The sequence below is a fragment of the Pipistrellus hanaki genome (assembly GCF_964339955.1).
Source record: "Pipistrellus hanaki genome assembly, chromosome: 5".
Lineage (NCBI taxonomy): Eukaryota > Metazoa > Chordata > Mammalia > Chiroptera > Vespertilionidae > Pipistrellus > Pipistrellus hanaki.
Window position 1 is genome coordinate 35,317,265 of NC_140507.1, and position 17,005 is coordinate 35,334,269.

Below are 17,005 nucleotides of genomic sequence, written 5' to 3' on the forward strand. Positions count from 1 at the left end.
TAAAAGAATTATAGAATTGAGAAAGAGTCTGAGAGACCCTCTAATCCGTATTTACAAGTAAAGAAACTAAGTCCTGGTGAGGTTGTACCATAGCCAGTTCATGACAAAAATCATATTCTTGTGCCCTAAGGTCTCTCTTAGCTTGGAAAATCCTTGGGGCAAAGAAGTAATTGCTATTTCTTTGGGGTGTTTTGTGTAGCAGCAGGGGTGAGGGTGGGGTTTCAGGTTTTAGGGGGATGAGCGAAGGTTTGATTGGGGAAAGAAGTGTGGTATGATGGGCCCCAGAAGCAAATGTTGCTGTGTGTTTATAACCCTGAGCTTAGTACTGTCCTTGTCCTAATGATGAAACTTAAAATTCACTATTTTAACAGCTGTCAGCTCCCAAGATGAAGACATGGGACATTTTGAGATTCCAGACCCTATGGAAGAGTCAACAACATCGTTAGTGTCATCCTCCACATCTGCTTACTCTTCCTTCCCAGTGGACGTCGTGGTCTACGTCCGCGTGCAGGTGGGATGCTTCACTTATTCTTGTTGCAGAGAAAAATGCATTTCTCTTACCTTTATTTCCATTTCCCAACATTATTTCACTTTCAAGTTTTCTTCTCCTTGGGCTCCCAGAACTTTGTATGTATTTTGACTGACAGTTGCTGGAACCTTGGGGAAGTACATGTACAATTTTGTGTATTTTACTTTTCTGCTGAGGAAGGTTTTCAAAATGTAGATCTCATACTTTTATGGCAAAAATAAAAAAATGTAAAACCTTTTTTTTTTTTTTTTTTTTTTTTTTTTTAGCATTATATGCCTTTTTATTAGTATGGCATCTGTGCTACTTGCTATTATGGTCCTTAGGGGGCAGATATAAAGGTAATTAAGGTATAAAGTCACAGTAATGCCTTGGTTAGATTTCTGCTAAGAGTTATGTAATTTTTATTTAACATTTTATTTTAAAATTCAGTCCTGTCAATAGGCCTTTGGGAGTGTATGTTAGAATCTGATTGAGTCCATTTAGTAAGAGGATTTGAAAACTACTTGTACCTAAACTTGAGGGCTTAGTTTACCCTCAATTAAAATCTAATGATCAATCTCAAGAATAAATGAACCGCTAGTGGTCATCTGTTCAGACCATTTTTACAGCAACAATTTGGCCAAAAGAGTCCCCTCTGGTGTTTTGCACTAGCTGTTTTCAAAATCTGATGAAAACGTGTAATGGGGTGAGGGCTTGAGAGCTTATGAAACTTTTATTTAGTAAGTCTTTAAATTTCAGTATAAAGGAAATTACTTCCTGTACTTAATTATGAAAAAGTATAATGTGAATATAAACATCTTTAATGGTCTGCATTATCAAATATCTAAATATTTATCACTCATATATAGCTCCTCAAATACTTAGATTAAAAAAATGATACCATTTTGTTAATGTCTCATGTCTGCTTACAAAAGCTAGTACATTAAAAACAAAATTCTTTTCTGTGTCAGTAAATTTGATATATGTGGATCAAAATGGAAATGTAATTTTTAGAATCCAACGTGAAATTGTTTCATCTAGAACCTTTTTTTATTTTTGGCTTTCTGCACTTTAGCCCTCACAGATCAAGTTCAGCTGTTTACCAGTATCAAGAGTAGAATGCATGCTGAAGTTGCCATCCCTGGACCTGGTGTTCTCTTCAAACCGGGGAGAACTGGAGACTTTAGGGACCACGGGTCCTGCTGAGACTTTGTCCCCTGGAGGTAATGCCACTCAGAGTGGAGCAAAGGCCTCTGCAGGCAAGACGGGAACCCCAGGTAAGGGAACCTTTTATCCTCCAGTGCAGAGCCAAGTACTATTTTTTTTAAAATTTATTGTTGAAGATAAATATCCCCTTTGTTTGTCTTTTTTTCCCATTGACCCCTTATATCCCGCACCTGACCCTCCTAGGCATTCACCACTCCACTGTCTGTGTTCATGGACTGTGCATATATGCATATTAGTTTCCCGGTTAATTTGCTCTGTTTGCACTCTTTCCTACTGGAATGATTGGACTTGTGAACAGTGTGTCCAGTTCCCCCCTTAGCTTACACCCCTGATATTTTGTGGCTCTTCCTTGGCCTGTTTCAGTGGCACAAAGGAGAGCAGAAACAGGAGGCTGTGGAGTTGGCCAGTCAAACTATAAAGGAATGTTTCAGAGTATTCAACCTTGTTTACCAAGTAAAGTAATGCAAAGTATATCTAAGACCTCATTTTGTTTTCAAGGATTAAATCTATTTATGAGGGCATGTTTGAGTATTTCTTTTTTATTTTCAAGTCCTGTTTGGTTGGCAATTGAGACTATTAGTGGCAGGATTTTTAAATTTTCTGTGGCTGATAAAGATTTTGGATGTCTGTGTTGATGGCAGGTTCATCAGGACTGGGCAGCCCTCTTGGCAGAAGTCGGCACAGCAGCAGTCAGTCAGATCTGACCACTTCTAGCAGTAGTTCCTCCGGACTGAGCTTCACTGCCTGCATGTCTGACTTCTCCCTCTACGTGTTTCACCCTTATGGAGCTGGAAAACAGAAGAGTGCTGTTTCTGGCCTCACGTCTGGTTCAGGAGGCTTAGGTACACTTAGCATGTTTGCATCTTTCTCAACTTTAGAGCACTTTTTAAACTTTGATCTTTTCCTAAATCATGATACCTTTAACAGTGGATATAAAACAAAATCATAAACTTATTTTTTCCTTTTGATACTATCTTGTCTCTACAAGTAAGTAGAAATATGCAGTAATTTAGGTAAGTGAATTATACAAGAATTGTAAAAATCAGAATATTTTATAAGATATACATAGCACAATAATATCTTTGGATATAGGTTTATTTGGATAAGAAGTTCTATTCTACAAATAGTAAAATTTTTAAAGTGTGTGCGTCATGTTTGTTAATTAAAAATGATTCTGTTATTTTTATTATTACTATTAGAGAACTTGCATTTCACTGGCATTTTACCACTAAAAATGCTCATTAGATCATTCTGCTTAAATTTTTACCTCACTTTAAATTATTTTAATTGACGTGTTTAATTCCAGTGTTTTGGGTGATTTCATGGAATTAGATAGTTGTGTGTGTGTATATGTATATGTACACATACATGTGTGTGTATTTGTACTCATGTAGGTGTGTGTGGATTTTTTTTTAAAAGGGAATGTGGATGAAGACCCCACTTCAGTCACTGGTCGAAAAGACTCACTGAGTATAAACCTTGAGTTTGTAAAAGTGAGTTTGTCTCGGATAAGGCGTTCAGGAGGTGCCTCGTTTTTTGAAATTCAGTCTGTAAACAAGTCTGCAAGCAAAATGGACACCACACTAATAAATATATCTGGTATTCAACTTTATAGTTTTTAAATTTAAATGTTTGCTTTCCAGAATTAAATAAGTGGCTCCTTTTTAAGTGTTTAAATATTACATTTATTTAATAATATGAGGCTTTTAATGGTAAAGGAGAGGAATGACAGTCCAGCCTAGTGTACACTTTCAGTCCAAGTTATCAGTGTTAGAAATGTTATTTCTAGATAAATATATAGAAATATCACCAAAGGGCTCAAATGTGCCTCATTGAATCACCTAAAAGTGCTCTTCTCTTTACTTCTCTACCATAAATTGGTAAAATTTCTAGTGTTTCATTTGATTTTCTAATTGTAAGGTCTTAAAACACTAAAGAGGAATGAGTTAAAAATGTTTCACATGCATTTAGTTTTAAATATTCAAAAGTGATTTTGTCCTGGCTGGTATGGCTCAGTTGGTTGAACATTATCCCATGCACCTAGAGATCTCTGGTTTGATTTCTAGTCAGGGCACATGCGCTGGTTGCAGTAGGGGTGTGCAGAAGGCAAACCGATCGATGTTTCTCTCTCTCTCCCTTCCTCTCTCTTAAAAAAAAAAAAAAAAATCAATAAAAACTTTTTTTTTTTAAAAAGTGATCCTCCCATAGTTACAAAGCTAGTTTTGAAGCTAGCAGTGTACATGAACATGCCTCATATGCCAGTAGCATCGATTCTCTGGGTAGTGAAGCCATTAGAAGTTTTTAAGAAATGGGATGATAACTTTGTCCCCAAAGATAACAGACTGTATTGTCCACTTAAAAATCTATTGAGTTTGGCTCAGTGGTTAGAGATTCAGCCCCGGAGACTGAAGGGTTGCAGGTTCAATTCTAGTCAAGGGCACATACTTTGGTTGAAGGCTTGATCCCCGGCCCAGGTCAGGAAGTGCAGGAGGCAGCCAGTCGATGTGTCTCTATCACATTGATGTTTCTCTCTCTCTGTCTTTCACCATCACTTTCACACTCTATAAAAATCTATGAAAAAATTGAGGATAGATCTCAAGTGTTCTGACCATAAAAAAAAAAAAAGACAAAATTTTATATGGATTATAAAATAAACATCTGTGTGTGTGCATGCATGTGTGCGTGTGTGTTTGTGTGTGTGTGTGTTGTGTGTGTGTTGTGTGTGTGTGTAGTGGGTATTTTAGAAATAATTCATGGCAGCATGACAAATGGGAGGGAAGATGTGTGGGGAGGCAGGGGCTGGATTGTGACAATGAAGAAGAAGAGGGAATGGTGTGTAGAGAAAGAGGAGAGAATCTACAAACTTGGGGACAGAGTGTGTGCAGAGCAGCAGAGACAGGATGCCTCATACTTTCAGCCTATGTGACAGAAGGGACAGAGTGGTAGAAAATAAAGAAGGAAGTACCTCCAGGGCATTAATGGAAGGATGGGGTAGACAGCTGCTGATAGGTGTGGCCTTGAGCTCAGAGGGAAACTGAAGGCAGGTATGGGAGACCCAGGTGTGAAGAGCCTTCTGAGGCCCTAGAGGAGGAATAAGGAGGGCAGAGCAGGAGCTGTGTGGTCAGCACAGGGCCTTCACTCTGACCAGCGCTGCTCTGGCAGTGGTCACCAACCTTTCAGACCTCGTGGGCCACCAGTTGGCGACCGTTGCTCCAAAGGTTTCCTCATGGACCACCAGAGGTCCACAGACCACAGGTTGGTGACCACTGGTCTAGAGGAAAGCAGCAGTTCCCCAACACCACCACTCGGTTTGCAGCCACTTTGAGGAAGTACGTATCCCAGTTTATTCCATGATTCATTCGCCACAATTTAGAAAAGCCCTGTGTTAAAGCCGTCTGTAAGACTGACCTTTAGAACCTCTTTGAGAATGTAATAGTTTAATTCCAATTTGCCTTTACCTCAACAAAGGAATGGAACTAAAGTGTTAGAATCTGCTACTTTTCTCATTAATAGAAGGAACATACTATTCCTTACTAATCATGCTGTGCAACTTATTTAGATATTTCATGAATTGCAGCTATTGTAATTTAGTTGTGTAATACCATATTATACCAAGTGGAAAATATTGAAGGTTTTGGAAATCTGTACTAACACATTTTCTTTATTTCTGTTTCAGCTGTTTGTGACATAGGTTCTGCTTCCTTTAAATATGATATGCGCCGGCTCAGTGAAATTCTGGCATTTCCAAGAGCCTGGTACAGGAGAAGTATTGCAAGACGTCTCTTCCTTGGAGACCAAACTATAAATTTGCCAAGTAAGCTCATTATGTAATTAGAGTTACACTTATTTTGCTTTTAATTTTGGTTGCAATAGTAGTAAGATCCATGATTTACAACATAAACTTTGTCTTAACTTGGTAAGTACATAGTGGTATGCAGTTCATTCCCTCCTATGAGCATCTGCTGATCCCCTCCAGTTTGCTAAGCATGGGAATGCATGAGCGGGTCACAGAGACTTGCCCTTTCAGAAACTACATTCTGCTGACATTAACAATTATTTTGTAATCTTAATAAAATCTGGAAATGCAGAAATATATGTAACCATTAAAATCGTGCTTAGATAAGCATGGAAAATAGAAAGTGTTGGGGACATGCTACCATATTGCCTGTGTTTTTTCTCCTGGACTTAGATATTGCATAAGGGAAAGGTAGAGTTAGCAAGATACAATACAAAACCTGGTCTCATCTCTGTTCCCTCATCTGTAAAGTGGGAGCATGATACTTCTTCAGCCATTCTCATAGTGTTTCTGTGAGAAATAAACAAGCTGTAATGGGCTTTGCAAACTGTAAACTTCTGCACACTTGTCAGAGAATTAAAAGTATGCAATATGCTTAGAAGTGGCAGAGTGTTAAAATTTGTGATTTTATAGCATGCCAATTTTACCCTGTTAATTGTTTTTGTTTCCACTTTCCTGTTAGCATCTGGCCCAGGAACACCTGATTCCATTGAAGGGGTGAGCCAACATCTTTCCCCGGAATCATCCAGAAAAGCTTATTGCAGGACCTGGGAGCAGCCTAGTCAGTCGGCCTCCTTCACACACATGCCTCAGTCACCCAATGTGTTCACTGAGCACGTGACTAACAGCACCATGTCACCAGGGACAGTGGCACAGAGCCTGAAATCTCCAGCTTCCGTAAGATCCAGGAGTGTATCGGATTCTTCAGTTCCCCGAAGAGGTAACACTGCTCTCTTTGTTATCAGTGGCCCTCCAATGGCTCCAGGATAAAAATCTTAATAGTTACTCCAAGATTTCTGTCTCACCTGCAGGGAAATAGACTCTTGCAGGTTTTTATGGAAGATGGAGGGGAGGGGATCCAAACCAAATAGCACACATTTCAAAGTATCTCCCAGCAGAAGAGATAGCTGGGTGGCTCAGAGCTTTAAAAAGGGGTAGGGAGAGAGGAGAGAGCACATTGCTAGTAAGCTTAGACGATCACATTACTTTACGAAGTGTTCTTGGCTATATTCTTTATGCTGTACATTATAACCCCATGACTATTCGTAACTACCAATCTGTAGTTCTCAATGGTAGAGTTATTTTTAAAAGTAAACCAAACCTACAATATTGTAAAAGATGTTTGATATTAAAAAAGTTAATCTTTGTATTCATTCATTCTTTTATTCACCCATGTTTTCAAACTCTTATGTGCTCAGCATTCTACTTTTGTCTGAACATATAAAAATGAGTGATTTAATTTATATCACAAGGTAAGATTAGAGTATAATGAGCAAATGCAGGACTCAAGACGTATGTGAGTCTGTAGGACACAGAAGACAGGCATGCAGCAGCCTCTGCATCTCAGAACGGTCCCTGCCTTCAGGTCCTCTGTTGGCCCGTAGCAACTTGGGATTTCCTCCTCTGCTGAGAACCCAGGGTGATGAAAGATCTGTTCTGCGGTATCCCGTACATATTGGAATTTCCTCCTGTAACAAGGAGCTCAGAGAGAACTCTCTAAGCCAGTGTTTCCCAAACTTTTGACATATGTGTACTCCTTCTATAATTTTCGTAACGCTGAGTACCCCTCGTACTCATGAGAATGTAGAATTAGGCGCAGCTAAGCACGGTGCAGTGCATATCCCCACCAAACTCCGGTGCAACGCATACCCCCACCATATTCTTCCCATACCCCTGGGGGTACGCATACCACACTTTGGGAAACACTATAAGCTTTCAGAAAGTGCAACTGCCAGCACCTGCTAAAGTTAGTAAATGGTAACTCTTTTAGAGGTAGTGTGATAGCTATTTAACATTTGGTTATAATACAAGAATATCATTTCAGCTTTTGGATTATAGTGATAAAACTGGTTTTTGCTTTGTAATCACTGAGCATCTGTGTGAACAAATATGCATATGATTTTTCTATTTTTAGATTCACTTTCAAAAACATCAACTCCCTTTAACAAATCAAACAAAGCAGCAAGTCAGCAAGGGACTCCATGGGAAACACTTGTCGTGTTTGCTATCAACTTGAAGCAATTAAACGTCCAAATGAACATGAGTAATGTAATGGGAAATACAACGTAAGCTCTTCAGATACAAAGAAAATATACTTAATCATTACTTGTAATTTTTCTTATAGTGTATAAAGTAATTCAAAACCTTTTTCTAATGCTGAAATGTTTGAGATGGTGAAAACAGTAGATAAAAGATACTAAATTGCTTTATACTGAAATGGCTTTAATCTAATTCTAAAGATACTATACTATAAAGCAATATGAAGTATATGTTCTTAAAAAAGAGAAAATTATAAGTAAAACAGCATAATTTTCTAGCTAAGCAAAATGCCTTATAAATGTTAATATTTAAACATTTACTGGTTTTTATAATAAACTTAAAACTTTTTTGAAATCTAACTCTTGTTTTAATTTATGACACTGGAAGCCAGATGTCTACTTAATAACCTTTTTCTTATTTTAGTTGGACAACGAGTGGTTTGAAGAGCCAGGGTCGCCTGTCAGTAGGAAGTAACCGTGACCGAGAGATCAGCATGTCTGTCGGGCTGGGAAGATCCCAGTTAGACTCTAAGGGAGGGGTTGTTGGAGGGACAATCGATGTCAATGCACTGGAGATGGTTGGTATGTTGAATTTTACAACTGAAAAATATATTGAAAAAAGTTTTAAAAACTTCTGATGAGTTTTTCCCATTTGACATTTCTGTGAAAAATTATTTCAGCTCATATTTCTGAACATCCGAATCAGCAGCCCAGTCACAAAATTCAGATCACAATGGGCTCCACTGAGGCCCGTGTGGACTACATGGGCTCCAGCATCCTCATGGGCATCTTCAGCAATGCTGACCTCAAGCTGCAGGACGAGTGGAAGGTGAATCTGTGCAGTGCCTTGGATTCAAGCATAAGTGATAAAAGGTATTTAGGAAATAGGACCCTACAAACTTTGCATGACTGCTCTGAACATATTTTCTGTCATCTAGTGAGAAAGCACAAGCTTTTATATTATTCAGTCAATGTGAATGAAAAAGCTTGGTGGGGTAAGGGACTTTTTCTTATACTTTTAAACCATGTATTTTTAAATCATTTTATATAAGCTATATGATAAAGACCCTGTTTTATATTCTAGTGAAATTTTTGTCCATGGAGATTTGAAGTGGGATATTTTCCAAGTAATGATATCAAGATCAACCACACCAGACCTGATAAAAATAGGAATGAAGCTCCAGGAATTTTTCACGCAGCAGTTTGATACCAGCAAACGAGCTCTGTCTACCTGGGGACCAGTTCCTTATCTTCCACCTAAGACAGTGACGAATATCCTGGAGAAAAATTCACAAGAGCAGTGTAAGAATTAGAACTAAGGCTTTGTATGAGCTGATCTTTCAGTGAATGTGTTGCAATTTTCATTTAAAGTCACATAGTATCTATATGTCATGCTTACAGTGATCCATATGCTCTTCTCTAGTTCACTCAGCAACGATTCCCACCCACATGGGCATTGAAGCCATCATTTGAGAAGTCACCATTTCTTATACCCTCCCCTTGCCACAGCTCATCTAAATCATCCATATACCTCATTTCTGAATACAAATTATGACAATACCATGTTCTGCTTAAGAACACAAGCTGTGGAATCAGAATGTCTGAGTTTGAATTTATTAGTTGTATCCCACTAGGCAGGTTATTATTTTCACTCAGTAGGGCAATCAACAAATATTTATTAAATATACTCTTGTGCTAAAGTACCTGGCATAGATCTAGGGAGCAAAGTTCCTAGCCTCATGAAGTTTACATTCTAATGGGAGAAACATCCCATATTAAGTTACTAACTAAAACACAAGATAGTTTCAGGTTGATAGAGGTGCTGAGAAGAGGAATGAAGCAGGAAAAGGAAACAGAGAATGAGTGTGTGAGGATGGCTATTTTAGAAGGGGGCTCCTGGAAGCCTTTTCTCAAGTGAAGATCTTGGCTGAGGGCTGGGAAAGAGCATTCCAGGCACAGGGGCCTATGGACAGTGCAGAGGAGGGAGCTTGCTTTGAGAGTCACAAAGGTGGTCACAGATAAGAGTTTTAATATGATGAGTAGCTATTGGAGAGTCTCGAACAGATTTGATATTATTTTACTTTATTTTAAAATATTCCTTTGTAAAGCATCACTCTGGCTGCTGTGTGGAGAATAGACTGCAGGTGGTTAAGGATGGAAGTGAAGAGAGCAAATGTAGTAATTACTATCATTAAACACATACTGACATTACCATAGTAAAGAGGCACTGTGGGAGTCCAGGCTACAGGTGATGGTGGCTTTAACTAGGTGATAGGAGTAAAGTGGCAAAAAGTTGTTAGAGTTAGGATAATTTTTAATAATTTTTTATTATCACAGAAGCAATACTTGTACATTAAAAAAACTAGAAAATACAAGCAAAAAATAAAAGCATCCCATTCCATCAAAAAATCATTCCTGTGAACACTTGAGAGCATGCACCTTCAGATATTTTTCTGTGCACCCATATATGTATATGTTCTTTTTACCAAAATATTGTTCATACTGTTTTACAACCTTTTCCATTCAACAAGCTCCCACTTTCCATTTTGCTAGTTTAGCTCCTCTAGCCTATGACACATTCCACAACTGACCTAAAATTATCCTAAAATTTGTCCAAACCAGTATATCACATTCAAGATCACAGTTCAGAAATGGTTATGTTCCTTTACTCTCTTTTAATTCAGTATAGTCCTTTTTTAATGACCTGACTTGTTTGAGAGGCTTGGCCAGTTATCCTACACAATGTCCTGCCTTCTAATTTTCAGTTGCTTCCTGTGATTCCATTTATCTCCTTGCTCTAGTCCTTGTATTTCCTTTAAACTAGAATTGGTGTCAGGCGTATACATATGGAGGAGGGTTTTCCTAAAATGCCTTGCCTGGATTCTTGAAAAAGTCCTTGTCATGGAAAACAAATAAATTGGCTCATAGAATTGTTTTAAAGGAAACTAAAGAGTCATGCTGACGACCATAAATACAATGCGTGACCCCTGGTTGGATCTGGACTTGGAGCTGTGGAAAACAGCAAAAAGGGATATCACTAGAATAAGTGGGAAATATTAAGGTGTGCTACTCAAACACTTGAAGTACCTGGAGGTCTTCCTCAGATGCAGATTCTGATACATAGGTGTTGGGTGGACATAAGAGCCTGAATTTTGAACAAGTTCTGGGTGATTCTGATGGTCCTCATGCCTCACTTTTGAGTCGCAAGGGTACAAAAGAGTAAAAAAAGAAAATATACTAAAAATCAGGAGATCTGTTTGATTTCTAGGTCTTCTAGTCGCTGGTTTACTTAACCCCTCCTCTGCTTCACTTGAACAGAGTCCAGATAAAATACCTAGTTTACAGAGTTACTGTGAGAATTGTATGTCATGCAAGCATTTGTAAATCATTACAGCAGTATTTGTTGCAATTATTAGCAAGTTACTGCTTTCCTTAGTTGCATCCATCCTTATGCAGCATCTTTCCTGAGACTATATGCTTACTAGCTTCTGCTTAATGTTAACCAGAGTTGTGTGGTTGTTTTCATCCCTTACCTGAGTCACTGCAGCTGCAGAAAGGAGTCTGGCTACCCCCTAACTCTGCCATGGCATGCAGGATAAGCCTGTTTGGTTTTCTTGCAGTGCTGGATGCTGCCCACCATCGACACTGGCCTGGAGTGCTGAAGGTTGTTTCGGGATGCCACATATCCTTATTCCAGATCCCATTGCCAGAAGATGGAATGCAGTTTGGAGGATCAATGAGCTTACATGGAAATCACATGACACTAGCTTGTTTCCATGGTCCAAATTTCCGTTCGAAATCGTGGGCCCTTTTTCACCTAGAAGAACCAAATATTGCTTTTTGGACTGAAGCTCAGAAGATCTGGGAGGATGGTAAACTGACACGTTTCAAGCTTTTACTTTTTTCATCTTTGATGTGTTAATACATAGCAGAGTAACTTTTCTTTCTTACATCTTTTATCTTTTCTCTTGTAACATTTCTGAAGTCCATTCTATTTGTTATCGTGTACGTGACATGTCAAGGAGTTCACTGCCAATGAGTCAGTTTCTGTAAAGTCTAGGATGTAAAAGACTTATTTCTGAACTTGCTATCTACTCTTTTTCTTGCTTAAGCAACTAAAGTTTCTGTTACTGGCTGTAATCATAATAGTAGTTATTGTAAAAATTTTTATATAAACATGAGGAGATACAGTGGCAGTATAGGAAAATGATTTACCTTCAAGACTACGATAGGCAAGCCTCTGCTTTTACCTCTATTTACAGTGGTAGATCCAGTTCCTTTCAGCTTTAGTTTCTTAGTGGTTTCAAAAAATGGTTGATGCTTTTTTCTTTTTTTATTGTTTATAGTATTACATAGGTCTCCTTTTCCCCAGACTGACACTCCCCCCTCCACTCTCACCTGAGAGCAAGCCCCACTGCCCCAGTGTCCGTATCCATTGATTATGCTAATATGCATGCATACAAGTCCTTTGGTTGATCTCTAACCCCCCCTTCCCTGCCCCTTGTCTCTAGATCTACTTTTGTTAAACAGTTTATGTTGATCATTATGTCCCACATATGAGTGGGTTGATGGTTTTCATGTTACTGGGGATAAATCCAGTAATAGCTAAAAGAAAGAAAAAGTATTGTTATTCCCCCCCCCCCCTCATTTTCTATCTGTTGCTCTAAGCACAACTCTTTTCTTGCATCTAAATATAATTTGTTTATATTTAATATAAATTTTTTCCCTCTAGGCTCTAGTGATCATTCTACATATGTTGTACAAACATTGGATTTTCATCTGGGCCATAATACCATGGTTACCAAACCATGTGGCGCTTTGGAAAGTCCTATGGCAACAATAACCAAGATAACAAGGCGTCGCCATGAAAACCCACCCCATGGAGTAGCGAGTGTGAAAGAATGGTTCCATTATGTTACAGCCACAAGAAATGAAGGTTAAAAGTTTGATTTTTTTGGAGATATATGTATATATATATATATATATTTTTTTTCCTAATTTGGATTCTGTTAACTGTATAGAATTTAAGTGGGGGAAACTTTTCATTTCTTCAATTAAACAAGTTTCAGCTTGCAAACCACCACAGGCTCCTCACGCAGGCCACCCCACATCCCAAAAGAATCCCCACCCTGATCCGGGACACCCTTCAGGGCAAACCAGCTGGTCCCCACCCATGCACCAAGCCTCTTTCCTATTTAATCCTATCTAATAAAATAATAATATGCAAATTGACCAACACACAAGATGACTGCCCCATGTGGTCAAAGATGACTGCCCCCATGTGGACACAAGATGGCCACCACAAGATGGCCAGTAGTTGGGAGGGACCAGGCCTGCAAGGGAGAGCAGTTGGGGTCAATCAAGCCTGCAGGGAAGGACAGTTAGGGGTGACCAGGCATGCAGGGGAGGGCAGTTAGGGGCAAACAGCCTGTCAGGGGAACAGTTAGGCATCAATCAGGCTGGCAAGGGAGTGGTTAGGGGATGATCGGCTGGCAGGCAGAAGCAGTTGGGGGCAATCAGGAAGGCAGGCAGGGGAGCAATAGGGAGCCAGCAGTCCTGGATTGTGAGAGGGATATCCAACTGCCCATTTAGGTCCAATCCTACTGGGATGGGGTCTAAATGGGAAGTCGGACATCCCTTGAGGGGTCCCAGATTGGAGCGGGTGCAGGCTGAGCTGAGGGACACCCCCGCTTACCATGCACAAATTTCATGCACCAGGCCTCTAGTATAAATATAAATTACTATTTATAAATTAAATCATCTCTATATTTACTTACTATGTAAATATGTCTATACCCCTCTCTACATATATAGAGATACATATTATTAAGACCACAATTTTATATGGTTCTATTTTTTCAAATGTGAGTTTATTTTGCAATTTTTGAAATGATAAAAATTCTTGTATCAGAGTGCAATGAAAGCTATAGGCTTATCTATGTCAACTGGTTTAATTTGACTCTTATTGTCTTTATTATTATGCGTGTAGAACTAAACCTACTTCGTAATGTTGATGCTAATAACACCGAGAATAGCACTACTGTGAAGAATTCCAGTTTGTTGAGTGGATTCAGAGGAGGTTCTAGCTACAATCATGAAACAGAGACCATCTTTGCATTACCAAGGATGCAGCTTGACTTTAAGTCTATTCATGTTCAAGAACCACAGGAACCTTCGTTACAGGGTATGTGGAAGAACAATCTTTAGTTTCTGAAGTTACTAAGAAAATTCTAAAGGAACTTTGAATTGTTTTTGTTATTTGTGTGTAATATTAATATAATCTGATTATATAATTATATACATAAAGGCTAATACACTAAGTGTCTATCTGACCAGTAGCTATGACACACACAAGGGGGCAGATGCTCAACACAGGAGCTGTTGAGCTTCAGTGACTTGGCAGCTGCGCTTCTCAGGTGACGCACCTGGAACCAAAGAGGAGGGAACCCGATTCCTCACAGGGCCATGTGATTCCACTTTAGGCCGTGGGTTATGTTGTTGCTAGGGCTCTGTCAGCCCCAAATCTGGTTTACTGCACACTTGTGTTTGCATTCCACACCCTGTATGACAGCAACTTTGCAGAGTGCTCTCTTTCACTCTGAGACCTCTCGGGAGATGTTGGAGAGCCAGTTTCAGCCCAATCCCTGTAGGCCAGACTGAGGGACCTCACCTGCCAGAGGGACCCCGCTCATTCCACAGTTGCCATTCCAGCCATGGCGCCAGCCCAGGTGTGGGCTGGCTGGAGAGAGGGACCATGGGGGTGAGCTCCAGGGCATGTCCGGCCCATCTTGCCCAATCCCGCCCTATTGGCCACCTTCTAATTAATTTCCTTTCAATGTGCACGAATCCATACACTATGTCACTAGTGTTTTATAAAATAACAAATTGATTTCCTGGGTCAAATTGATTGATGTTCTTGCCAGCCATGTAACCTGTGGCAAATAATTTAATCCATTTGTACCTTTCTCCTCAGTAAATTGGAGGATAATAAACGGTTCAGAGGGTTTTTATGAGGAATAAATGGCATATAAAATATAAACCATCACCATTGTGTGAGTCAAATACAAAAATACTCATTTCTTTCTTGTTGCATTTCAGTCGATGCATTTACACAGACTCATGTAAATCCCTTAACAGAAAGAGAAAGGGATGTATTTAATTAAATCTTTTCCATAAAAGAACTTTGCCCTTGCAGATGCCAGCCTGAAGCCGAAGGTAGAATGTAGTGTGGTGACAGAGTTCACTGACCACATTTGTGTGACCATGGATGCTGAGCTCATCATGTTTCTCCATGATTTAGTGTCAGCTTATCTCAAAGAGAAAGAAAAGGGTGAGTAGTGCATATTCTCGTGTTGGGGATTATGTTTTTTTCTTTCAAGCTTCAGGAAAGGCAGCTGTCGGCCATTTACATGGATTTTTAATGATCTAATGATAAATTAGTACAATGTGTCTCCTTCTTCTATGAATTACAAATATTAATAAATGAGAGGAATATAAATAATGTATTAGTAAGACTATGTGACAGATTGAGTATCTGCTAGGCACACAACACTCTAACCATGCCTCACACTGAATATATTTTGTACTTCACAAAGTATTTCCAATTTGGAAATTTTCAGACTTTGTAGGAGATTCTCACAAAGTAGTAAAAGAAAAAACCTCTTTGAAGAAATACAACTAGTCAAGTGAAATGACTAAAGAAACAACTACATATTAAAGGAGCATGTTGCCTTATTATTTATGATCACTAATTTAGAAAGACTTCATTTTTCATAAAGCATTTGCATGTTTACTAAATGGAATGAAAAGGCTGCTTACATTAAAAGCTTCTAAGTTAGTACCACTGTTCAAATATATGTATCACCATTAACATACTAAAACCATTGAGTTGTACATATTAATTGAGTGGGTTTTATTGTGAATTATATCTCAATAAAACTTAAAATAATGTCATCCATTTACAGCTGTTCTTTAGGAAACCTACAAGTCCAGTGCCCTAGGCCTGCTAATCACATAAATGTTAGCATTCTTTACCATTAGTTTTAGGCCCACAAATATATGTAAAACATATGCTATTACTGAAAAATAAATGACATTATTTCTAATTGTAAGGTAATGCAATAACTTTGATATTGGCTTTCTCTAAGCAATATCAATTATTGGCACTTATTTAAGGCTTATTTAAAATATTACTTTAAAAATATTCATATTGATTTCAGAGAGGAAGGAAGAGGGAGATAGAAACATCAATATTGATTGGCTGCCTCCTGAACGCCCCCTACTGGGGATCAAGCCTACATACAACCTGGGCATGTGCCCTTGACCAGAATCGAACCTGGGGCCCTTCAGTCCACAGGCTGATGTTCTATCCATTGAGCCAAACCAGCTAGGGCTAAAATATTACTTTTTAAAAAATGGAATTAAATGAGGCTTTAGCCAGTTCATAAATAAAATGGAGCAAATTATTCTGTTCATATAGTGATTTGAAATAAACTTATAAAGTATATATTTGCAATATTAACCTATTATTTTCATTATAGCCATTTTTCCACCTCGGATTTTATCTACTCGACCAGGACAGAAAAGCCCAGTCATTATACATGATGACAACTCCTCTGACAAAGACAGAGAAGACGGCATCAGTTACACCACTGTGGACTGGAGAGATTTTATGTGCAACACGTGGCATCTAGAGCCCACTCTTAGGTAAATAGTGGGTACATATATATATATTTACCTATATTCTATGGGATTATTAGGAGAAAAGGTTATAAATTGTGTATTAGGTTATTAAATATTTTATATTGAAAAATATATTTAGAAGTTAGCCAGTTGTAACCTCGACAATATGTGCCTACTGTTTTTGCTGTTCCTTTCTGCTATTGTAAGTGTTCTAGGCATAGACCCTGGGAATAGCTCAGTGCTGGTTAGCTGTCCACTGTGTGACATTCTGTTAATCACTAAAATGTGAGAATAACTCTGCTTGCATAGTGGCTATTATTTTTTTACTATCTCACCAAAATGTTATTTTCAGGTGACTGAGGTAGGTAGTAAACTTGTTACATAGTTTGGGAAGTTGTAGAAGAATCTATATCATTAAGAAACCATACAATTCTTACATATGTCATAGCAATGTAATAGAGTGGACCATGTCACAGTGTTCTTTTGTCTGCATAGGAAGCAATATAAAACCATTCCTGCAATGTCAAATGTAAT

The 17,005-nt window shown here is 38.6% G+C and overlaps 1 protein-coding gene across 7 annotated transcripts in view; it reads left to right on the top strand.

Annotated features, from left to right (window-relative positions):
* BLTP1 (bridge-like lipid transfer protein family member 1) overlaps window positions 1-17,005 on the top strand; it is a 143,020-nt gene that overhangs the window by 122,942 nt on the left and 3,073 nt on the right. For all 7 annotated transcript variants that reach the window (XM_084886524.1, XM_084886518.1, XM_084886521.1 and 4 more), the window contains 15 exons: window positions 372-511; window positions 1,584-1,785; window positions 2,377-2,577; window positions 3,155-3,334; window positions 5,412-5,549; window positions 6,214-6,471; window positions 7,666-7,816; window positions 8,214-8,371; window positions 8,470-8,662; window positions 8,874-9,091; window positions 11,410-11,661; window positions 12,522-12,725; window positions 13,779-13,973; window positions 14,985-15,119; window positions 16,330-16,495. In XM_084886524.1, coding sequence (XP_084742650.1) covers window positions 372-511; window positions 1,584-1,785; window positions 2,377-2,577; window positions 3,155-3,334; window positions 5,412-5,549; window positions 6,214-6,471; window positions 7,666-7,816; window positions 8,214-8,371; window positions 8,470-8,662; window positions 8,874-9,091; window positions 11,410-11,661; window positions 12,522-12,725; window positions 13,779-13,973; window positions 14,985-15,119; window positions 16,330-16,495 — 2,791 coding nt within the window. The remainder of the gene's footprint in view (window positions 1-371; window positions 512-1,583; window positions 1,786-2,376; window positions 2,578-3,154; window positions 3,335-5,411; window positions 5,550-6,213; window positions 6,472-7,665; window positions 7,817-8,213; window positions 8,372-8,469; window positions 8,663-8,873; window positions 9,092-11,409; window positions 11,662-12,521; window positions 12,726-13,778; window positions 13,974-14,984; window positions 15,120-16,329; window positions 16,496-17,005) is intronic.